Source organism: Notothenia coriiceps, unplaced genomic scaffold (assembly GCF_000735185.1).
Source record: "Notothenia coriiceps isolate Sejong01 unplaced genomic scaffold, NC01 NC01_scaffold00037244, whole genome shotgun sequence".
NCBI classification, from domain to species: Eukaryota; Metazoa; Chordata; class Actinopteri; order Perciformes; family Nototheniidae; genus Notothenia; species Notothenia coriiceps.
The window spans coordinates 20,691,334-20,702,156 of record NW_011369945.1 but is presented as its reverse complement, the minus strand read 5'-3'; the positions used below and the strand labels follow the sequence as shown (position 1 = coordinate 20,702,156).

At 39.9% G+C, this 10,823-nt stretch overlaps 1 protein-coding gene across 2 annotated transcripts in view; it reads right to left on the bottom strand.

Annotated features, from left to right (window-relative positions):
* sap30l (sap30-like) overlaps positions 1–7,879 on the bottom strand; it is a 43,738-nt gene extending 35,859 nt beyond the window's left edge. The window contains exons 1-4 of one of the 2 annotated variants that reach the window (XM_010793937.1): positions 7,108–7,879; positions 5,303–5,425; positions 3,621–3,719; positions 371–945 (exon numbers count right to left, since the gene is read on the bottom strand). In XM_010793937.1, coding sequence (XP_010792239.1) covers positions 880–945; positions 3,621–3,719; positions 5,303–5,425; positions 7,108–7,293 — 474 coding nt within the window. In that variant the 5' untranslated portion in view covers positions 7,294–7,879 and the 3' untranslated portion in view covers positions 371–879. Of the gene's footprint in view, positions 1–370; positions 946–3,620; positions 3,720–5,302; positions 5,426–7,107 lie in introns of those variants that run through there. The other variant, XM_010793936.1, reaches the window with a different exon arrangement.
* Positions 7,880–10,823: the final 2,944 nt, after the last annotated feature.

The window sequence follows — 10,823 nt, the reverse complement described above, 5'->3', positions numbered from 1 at the left end:
TATATATATATATATATATATATATTGGAGATTTAAATAAATAGAAAAATAAAAAACAATATCCGAATAACAAAATTGAAACCTGAATAGTACTCCAACGAACGAATATTCGGGTACAGCCATAATGGATACTATACCAATATTATGATATGAGCGATATCGTCTCAGCTTTTAAATCAAGATAGTGCATGTGTCTTTAACTGGTTTTAAGGGATGCATTAGGAGGTCATTGTTTTTACATTTTACAATATTTTAACTGCCTGTTTTATTATTTGTGCTTACATTTCCTCATTAAATCAACACATATTCATTATTGTTTAAATATTTAATAAAGATTCAATATTAAACCCAACAATATTGTCACAATAGAAGTTTGATCAGAAATATAGAATATTAAATAAAAAAGTTAAGAGTTTTGAATATAATTGTGTACTGTACTCAGGAAATTGCACACCAATGCCACACATTTGGAACATTTTATTGTTTCTGGGGAACTAAATAGGATAATGGAACTCAAGAGTTTTGTAATAATTTTTTTATGGTGAATACAAGTCATTTAATTTTTTAAGACACTAACCAATTAATATGTTGTAATCAATACTTAAATGAAGCATACAACTGGTTGTTTGGATTTTTAAAGCAGCCTCAAAGAGAAGTAAACAAACAACCTCTATGCAGCCTCTAACTGGGTCCCTAAGAGGGGCCGAAGAAGCGGCCAGCTGTGACTGGTTGGGGCTGTTGACTGGTCCTTTATTAATGATGTGGGAGGCTCATTAATAGGGGGGACTGAACCTGACTTAAAGCCTGGGGAAACATTCAACTAACAGCCAGTTTTCATTCATTCCCACTGTGCGCGCCAGCCGAGTCACATCCAAGCCGTCAGAGAGCGCTGCATACAGGAAGCATTTGTACGGACGAGGGCCGAGCCAGCTGCATGGAGTCCACCTGTCCAGTTGGAAAATCAGTCCAACATGTTTCATGACCAATTATTGCGGAATAAGACCTGTGACACTGTGTATATCACAGCAAATGAGTGACATGGAGCTGAAGGTTAAGAAGAATGAGGCCGGGTCCACCTAATGAGGGTGTTTCAGTGTTTCAGTGTTACATAATTTCACTATTAGACAATTGTTATTAAGAAATAAACAATGTAATTTAAAAGTAAGTAAACAAAGATTCCAACTTATAGGGAGCTGCTTTAAAAGGTTTTGAGAATGAGTTAATTTGACTATAAAGAGGATTGATTTTTAAGTCTTTAAGGTCGCGCTCACACCAGCCTTGTTAAGTACAATTTACTCGAACCCTGGAGCGTTTAACCCCTCGCTGCGGTTCGTTTGAGCGCAGTCCGAGACCTCTGATGTGAACTAAACAACCAGACTCTCGTCCGTCTAAAAGAGGTGGTGAACGCTATCTAGTGAACTCTGGAGTGGTTCATCGCTGGTGTGAACGCAGTCCGCACCAAAGCATAGGAAGCGGAGTATTTACGCGTAATTTCCTGTTCTGGTTACCGGAGGAGAAGTTAGCAAGTTGTGGCTAACAAAATGAGCGGCAGGGGACAAACGCGGAGCTACAAAGAACACAGATGCCTTCTGGATATCTGGACAGAAGAGAACATTTCACAAGAACGTGGAGGTCTTCAAATTCTTTAGCTAAAGAAGGAAGCAGAATGGATTTAACCGGACTGTTGAATAGTGTTGTGCAAAAGGAAAAAAGCTCTGTCACCAATACACGAGTGAGCGACGCGCTGCAGAAAAGTGACAGCTCCCCCGATATTAAAAGACAATTTTACTTGGTATGACAAACTCCACAATATCTTGAACACAAGACCCATAGTGAGCCCAACTATAAACATAAGCTATGATATATTTGCTTTTGTGACAGCTCATCTCTCTGGTCCCCTAGGGCCACGTTACACTTGCCACCTGTCGTCGTTTAAACCTCCTCGTTACTGCAGAACGTCTCATTATATATTTTATAATGTTTTTTAATTCACGTTGTACGATTATATAATCATATGTGGGGTCTGCTAGAGTCTCTTGATATGCTCTCTGGATTTATCAGCAGCATGAAAATAACCTGCCGATGCTCCATAGTTTTACCTGCTTAATGTCTGACCAATTGTTGAACAGCATTTCCGTGCACATTACTTTTGTTAACTGTTTATAGTCTGTTTGAGGTTTGCCTGTGTGAAAGCAAACCAAACCTTTTGAGAAATTAAATAATGTACCAAACTCTGAATGCGACCTAAGTCAATAGTCTACTGCTGCTAGAGGCAGGGCATTTCTAGTTTCAGAAATAAAGATGTCCTCCATGCGCAACTGTCCCACAATCGGGACCATCTGTTGACTGTTTATGGATGTTTATTTCAAATGTATGATTGAATGAAAACAGAAATAAAGTCCTTTCTCTCTCTTTGTTTTTCTCTGCCCTTCTCTTTTCTCTATCACATGACAAAAGATTACGCTGCTTTTAACATAAACCAAAAACAGAGTTGACCTGAGTTCCTAAACCTTTAGAGTTCTACCCTTGTTACACGTTGCAGCTTTTTTTTTTTTAAATGGTAACTGTGATGAAAAGGGGCTAATATGCAGCATTCACATCGTTTCAATGGCTCCATCAATGGAGAACACAGCAACCCCTTGAACTAGTGGTGCACGATAATTATCGGCCCGATAATTATCGGTCCGATATTAGGAATGATGACGTCATCCCGATAAAAGTATTAATAGCCCCGATAATATACAATATATTTTTTGGGTAAAAAAAAAGAAAAAAATACTGCGGTGTGGGTGGATTGGGATGAGGGGCGCTTGTTTTTCACTCGGCTCCTCCCGTTTTGCCAGTACTGTTGTATTAGTGGTTTAGGAAGAGGGGAGTTTTTCACAAATCCAGTGCTCCCTAACTCATGCCTGGCTGTGACGTAAATGGTGTGCGGCCGTGAAGCCAGGACAGTAAACAAACATGTCGTCGGTAGTTTGGGACTATTTCAAAGTTTCAGAGTTAGATAGTTCGCTTGCTATTTGTATTAACAAATGCAATGCAGAAGTTCCACGAGGAGGGAAAAAGGCAACGAGCTATAATACTTCCAACCTGATTAGTCACCTGAAACATCGCCATTGCTACGATGGTGTGTTAAAAGCGTACGAAGACGCCTGCGCTGCTAAACTAGCGGCAAATCCAAAGCCAGCTGCAAAGGCACCGGGGCTTTTACCTATCGACGGATAGACGGAATATGGACCACTCATTGTTCACTCATTGTTCAGGGAAACACATTGTCATTGACATTGACTGATTGACTCAATTATATTTATTTGGGAAAATAAATATGGTCACTTTGAAGAGTCAAAACTGTTCTTGGCTTTGTTTTGTTCATAGTAGTAATGCTCATGTCATTTGCTCACTACTAGTCTTTTTTTTACCACCAGGTGTGCAAAAACTACAGGTACATTTAATATATATATTATATTATTATCGGTTATCTTGAGAAGCAGGAAGTTATCGGTATCCGTTTCAAAAAAACAATATCGTGCATCCCTACCTTGAACTGTACAAAGTAGGAAGCACCATACATGTAGTGGAGAATATCTTAACATTCATTCAGTTCCGAGTGTTTTTATTACCTCTGCCAGCTGGGCCTTGTTGAGTCCAGGCCGGGTCTGCAGCTTGTAGTGTCGCTTGTAGCGTCTCAACGTGTTCACTTGCAGCTGGAACAGGTCCACCTGAAACCACAGCAGAGACAGGGAGGCAGTCAGTCAGTGAAATTTGAGGGACGGTATCTTTTCATTCCGCTTAATCTTTGACACATTTCAATGATTTACTTAACCTGTTAAGCCCTGAGCCTGTTTTTCAGGTCTCAGGCTCGAAAATTCCCAGAACATATGACTATAACTTCACTTCTAAAAGGGGTAAACTAATAATCTTTTTCCTCAAAGCAATGATAAACCTGTGAGTTCGATGTAGAAAAGTCAGAATCAATATAGATTTTTTTTTAAATTTTCAAGTAAATTCAGATTGAACCTAGTAAAAAAATGTAAGTTATAGTGTCCCTCCAAAAAAAAAAACATTACTTATAGTGAAAACCACCCTTGAATGACGGGATAGTAGACTAAAAGCTTTAGGAATCCAAACATATAATAAGTACACTGTATCAAGATTGATGTCAAACAAGTGACATTTGACCTTTTTAGAGAGGTTTAGCAAAAAAAACACTTATGGGGTCATTTGGGTGCATTTTCCATATCTCTGGCCCCACTCGGTTGATTTTGATGATTGAAACCTCTTTTTAACCGTTAGAGCCAATGGAATCGAGGGGAAGCTCTTAAAAATCCATCTAAACATTACCCATTGGTGAATGAGTGATGCGTAGCCAGAATGCCCAAAACCAGAAGCTGTCATAAACTCTGGTAGCTATCATAGCAGCTATATATGAAAACTCCGTTATTGACATAAATATGAAGATGTATTATCAGTAATCATTTCAGACACATTGGATTAACCTTCAGCAGCGTTTTTATCGTTTTAATGCCATTGAACACAACTTTTGATCAGAACAACAGCATAGGTAAGACAATGTCCCGTTTTTGCTCCGTGCTGTGATGTCTGTGTTTGCTTCCCCTGTCGCGAGTTCTGATCGCTCAGTGATGATAATTATCCCCCTAGAATCTGTGGAATCTCAGCTTGCTAATCGATATCTTGTTTGTGTAGATCCGATATGTAATAAGGGTATTTATACCTAGAGTTCTGTGCTAAGTGTGTTAGCATTTTTTCGCTCAGGGCTCATTTAGACGCTTCATGTGAGACTTTTGTTTTGTTTCGGTAAAAATGGTTCGTATTGTCAGTTAGCTGAGTTTCTTACAGTTAAAATGGGTATGACACATTAATAGCTTTTTAAATGTTAAGAAGCCCTGAGACACAGTTTTGTGAGAAAAAAAACCCGGAAGCCCCCGCCACAGGTTAAGACTCTATGAGGCTTTTGTTGCCTCTTTCTCTCCTTTTAAAAGCGATGAAACTTTAATATCTCTATGGAGAAACTGGGTCATTGCAGTAATAAACACTCAAAAGCAAACAAACATAACTGAGTACACAATGAATTAAATTTGATTTGATTTAATTTGTTGTTGTTAGGAAAGCATATTGTAACAAAAATGTCATCATGAGTGTGTTTTTAAGGTTTTATATAAAACTATCATCCTAGTTTGTTAATATGTTCCTCCGCAAAGCCTTTGGGACTGCTTCTTTTTCCTTTGTGCTTCATCTGTATTGTTTGTGTGGAACATTGCAAGAAAGATTTCAGTCCCGTTACCTCAGGCACCTCCACGTCGTGATCCGGGGACTCCCCTCCATCGTCACTGGTCTTCCTCTTCCTCTTGTTGCGGACGCTCTGGATGAAGTTCTTATGGAAGTCGCAGATGTAGAGGTGTCTCACCTATAACGATAATAACGAGTATTAAAGGAGGAGTCCAACATCAAAACATATGTTTGCTCTAGCAGTGCCACAGTGTAGGACCAAAGCAATACCCACTGCAAGACTAGATTTGCTTTCATTTGAAATTCTATAATACCAGTCTTAATACAATATCCGAGCAGCTATACAAGAACATATCCAAGATAAACTATTATAAAAACTGGCAAATACATGGTTTTAAACAAGAAGTATGTAATGAAGGATTTTGACACGCATCTTAAAATAGACGTAGTGTTGAGATTTGATACCCAACCATAACTACAAATAGTCTGTTATGTCAATATCTGAACAACTAAAGTTTGTTTATATTGGCATGTGCTTCTTCAACTGCAGCTCCAAATGAACCATTTACTCTGTCCTCTTGACCAATGTGCATGTATTCCCTGAGCCACAGCCACAACACGTGACTAATCAAATGAGTTTGGCATGCCTGTAAAAAAACATTTGGGACAACAACAGCAACACACACTAATAACAACTCCCCCTGGATACAATCAATTAGATAAGAATGGTTTACAACAGCAACACTTTTCTGGGCCACATTTCTCTGTGCTTGGGGGCACTCTTTATGCATCCACTGCCGCCTCAGTACTCCCCATGTTGAGGACACAGAGCAGCTTACACATGACAGGAAAACGACCCACCCCCAGGCTTGCGGCATTTGCTTTCTGCTGAGTTAATTAAAGATACTGTGTACAACGATATTACACCATGTAAGCTTAGTACTGAAATAAAGAATGGCTAGATTGTAAAACTGAGACTATTAGTCTATTAACTAAATAGTTGACAATTATTATAAAAAAATGTTTTGGTGCATCTTCTCCAATGTAATGCTTTGTACATACGATCACTTTTGGCCAAACAAACATTGACAAATATATTTCAAGATGTCCCTTTGGGTTTTAGGAAGCTGTAAGAGATATCGTCTCCAGATTTGTGACAAATTCAGTGGTGCATAATCCTTAACAGCTTCACTATAGATCACATTACAACACAGAGAAGACCAGGTCTATGAGGCCCCTTGAGGTCTGGGGCCTTTGGGACATTTGCTTGGTTGGTGATCCAGCCTTGGTTGTGTGTGTGACAATTAGCTCCACATGTGTCTTTCCCTGGGTTCAAGGAAGGCCAGAACACGTTTGCCCAACATTGGTTGTTTGTCAAAAGTAAGCCAAAATGAAAAACTAGAAAAAAGAAGCTAAATTAACGTGGAGCATGTTTTGGTGTTCTTTCTAGCACAACAATAGTTTGTGCCACTTCAAAATAAGGCAGGGTACTTTAACTGACTGAGGTTAAACAACACAGAGCTCTGGCTTCTCTGGCAACAGCCATTTTATGAAGAGCTGCGGAGGCGACTTGTATGAAACTGTTGTAATGAGCTGGAAGTTGGTGTGGAAAGGAACCTGTTGTCCTGTACGTCGTCCAGGCAGCTAGCACAGTAAACGTGAGTTGTTATAGGTGTTAAAACAGATACAGCAACAAGATACAACTCTATGACGGTGCTCTTTTGTTTATTTTCGTCAACCGTCGCCGACAGGCTAGATAGCATTAGCTGACAGCTGAGAGCTAGCTAACTTTGAGCTATCGTCTGGCACTCACAATCACTGGTTTAAACTTCAAAACAAAGATCATGTTATTTAACTTACGCTCTTATCGATGTCAAGCTTGAGCTTCTTTTGTGATATGCTCTTCTGGATCCTCTTGCTGAAGGAGGCGTTTCCAGCTGACCGGCCGCAGCGCTCTCCGTCCTCGATCAGACAGCAGCTCTGTCCATAAAACGGCGGAGCCGGAGGTCCATCGTGGCTGTCTTCCTCAGTGCTAAATCCATTCATCCTGTGCTGTTGTAATGCTCTTCGTGCGAAAGCTCAATAAATAAATAAAATAGGGGAAACCGCGTTAGTTTGGCTACAAAGTCTCTTGTTGACGGGTTGCCCTTTTGTCAAAGACAATCCCGTAGCGTTAATGTTAGCTAGCTAGTTAGCTTGGCTAAGTGGCTAGTTCGAGGACTAACAGCTTGTTGTTTATTTGTGCACTCTAGTCCCTTATGTCGAAGCGTAACAGCCTCCGGTTGAGGACATATTCTTACAGATTTCCGTCAGATTCACGCCACAACAGAGCTGCAGCTAACGTTACCTAGCCACGGTGTTAGCCGGACCGCAAGGTGGCTGAGCTGCCGCTAACAAATTCCTATGGTGAGACCGTCGCACTTCTTCCCAGTAACAGCCCGTTACCCTCCGGACGATTCGTATGTGACAACAATCTCATACGATTTTAAGCTAAAAGACGACAATCGGCTAAGTCTAATGTTACAACTTTGAAGAAACCACGCACTTAAGATACTGCAGCTCAACAATCGCGGCACTCTTTCAGAACAGCTCGTACAATGGAAATGCTCCGTCTCCGTGGCGGAAGTTCCTGTCCGGCACGATGATTGGACAATTTTGTATGGAGGCGGGCTTAGTCGGGAAATTATGCCATTCCATTGGCTGAAAGAACCGTCTGCCTTTTAGCGTCTCTTCTCTATGGTCTCTTCCTGTAACACTCGGTGTAATGTTTTCAACTTGAAAGGGAGTTAAATGTGGCATCGCCGACGGTTGAAGCGGCTTCTAACTACACAGCAGAGTTGTGATTTTCAGAGACAGTTTATAGGAAATCTTTCAATGATTTTATAACTCGACTAGTTTGATACATCGACCTAATCGTAGGCTATGAACAGTAAATCCACATTCAAGTCGGAAACTATGAAGACGGCTCTTTGGGCCTGATACAACATCAACATAGTACTTATTTATGTCATACAGATAATTCTTTACCATTTAAAATACTTGAACATAACTTTAGTGAATGGGGGATGTGTGATCAACAAGACAAGAACAAGCTGTTGACATCGCCATGTGATACCACCTATAACCACGCGAGGGAGATAGATATTCACAAATAAGAATGCTATAAATAAAACTTTTAAAAAGGACAATTGTAATTATATAAAGGAGGGAGCATTTAAGAAATTAACAGATAAGGCTGTTTAATTGTTAGTCTCTAGTAGCCTAGTTTCAAAAACACTGGCTCTTACAATTAATAATAATATTGGATCTTACAATTCAGATAGTGAATATCAAGAGAGTTTGCCATTTAACTATGCCAATCTGAAAAATGTACGTCGTTCAAAATTCCATTCCCATTTAGAGTGTAAAACTTTCGTCAAATATTTATAAGAAAAATAATATCAACATAACTAAACATACCAAAGGCTATGGTATTCTTGATACAGCTCCCTCTAGAGGAGAACGTTGTTATACAACTATTTTCAGTAAATCATAGTCCCTAATTTATTCCCCACCTTTGGCCTAATCCTAATCTTAAAACTACTGCATATAGTTGTATTTTAGTCCATATAACATCCTTTGTGTGGAAGAAATATGGGTCTGGTAAGAGCTCTAACATAATTTGGGATGAAATGGAACCGCTACTTCAACATCCAGCACCAGACGTGCAATCTCATTAATGCTCCTGAGGCTGAAAGGGAGTAAATCCCTGAAGTCAAGTCCCAATATTGTATGGGGGTTCTGAAACCACGAGAGGCTTTTATAGCAGACTGAACTGGCAACATTATGATTTGTTAGAGTTCATTTGGGGAGGCGGCCAGTCAGCAAACCCAGAGAGCGAGGAAAAGCTTTAAAGGTCCACTTAATGTGAAGCCGTTTTTATTATGCAGGTCTCCTAATGATGCTCTTTGTTTGTTGTCATTGGTCTAATGTGATATTTGCTCTCATGTGCACACTCTCTGCCTCATCATGCTCGCCTAATAGCTGAGAGAAGATGGAGAGAGGACACTATGAAAAAATACTAAAGGAGTAACAACAATTGGATTACCTTTTCTGTTGGTAATGGACCTGGGCTCAATAAAGACTATTTAATGGGTATCTTTGACAGGAGTCTGTGGAAACGTAATACCCTTCTCACCCATGTATGTCATGAGTGGAGGGGAATACTGATTGTGTACTGACTGATTGACTTTAAAAGTGGTGGATGATGGAGCGCAGAAACATTACCAGGTTTTTCACTTTGCAATTTAGAGCTTTATATTATCAGGGAAATGCCTCTAAGAGGCAATAACATGTAAAGTGGTCTCTCAATGTATTCAAAGTTGTCCCCGCACCTCTCTCTGTCTCTCTCCCTCTCAAAGCTGGTGTGACAAGTTGAGCGTTATATGACATCCCAGGAGACTCAGGGAAATGGGCCACGCTGAGGAGCAATTCTACTTCAGCCATGAATAAATCACTGCTGGCTAAAAGCTATCACAGCTTGTGTGTTGTCAGATGAAAATGATTATGAGATTAACATTTACTAAAAGTGTGTTTTAGCGCCATCAGTCACAGAGATGATTGAAGTCATAAAGGGGAGGGGAGCAACAAAGGTGACAAGAGAGGCAAATCAGAGAGGGCAAGGAAAGTTTCCATGAAAACACATATGGCTTGAAAGAGCAACTTCTTATTGAGTGGAGATGTGAAAAATAGGCAAGGCAAACATTGCTACATCCCCTTCTATGCTGAGAGACTACGAGATGACTTGGGCTTGGACATTTTTCAATGAAATTGTAGGACTGGCTCTCAAAATAATAACACTTACAGGGTTTAAACTATTAACATACAACCCCCTTAGGACATTCATTCAGCATTACATTGGTCAGAACCTTATTTTTCGGACTTATCCAGCACCAACCATTAAAAAATCCAGCCTGGACAACAACAAACTGGTCGCCACCAATGGGACATAGATTACAATAAAATAGACACTATAGAGAAATGAGAGTCATATAAAATGACTTTCACGCACATTTAGTTTAATGTACTTTCTCTTACTTGTCTCAGTAAACCAGTTTCTCTACCTGTGTGAACCAAAGGGCTATGTCACATTTTCCTTCACACACATGATCCCACACACTCCCAACTTTGGTGTTATACAGCACTTTATGAAAACCCGCTTCTCCAGTGGACTAAATGCGACTGAAAGCCAATTATCCTGCCTGTCACAGAGGGGAATGGAACATTTCCAATACTGTCTCATCTTCTGACACTCTGTGGAACGTGAAAGGACAAACAGGTCTGCTCTGTGCGGAGACTATTTCTAGATGGGGATCTGATGAGCTGTCTCAACACAATGACACGGTCTTCAGAAAAAGATTGCAAAACAATCTGAATCTGCTTAACCTCACCATATGTCGCTGTATGTGACAGATTATGCTCAGTTTTTTAGAGCCTTGTTGCTGGAGCTGTTTGTCCATGTAACAATAAATGTGGAAAAACGGTACAATTATCACAAACACATATACAGTATATATAGATTCTTGACAAACTATTCA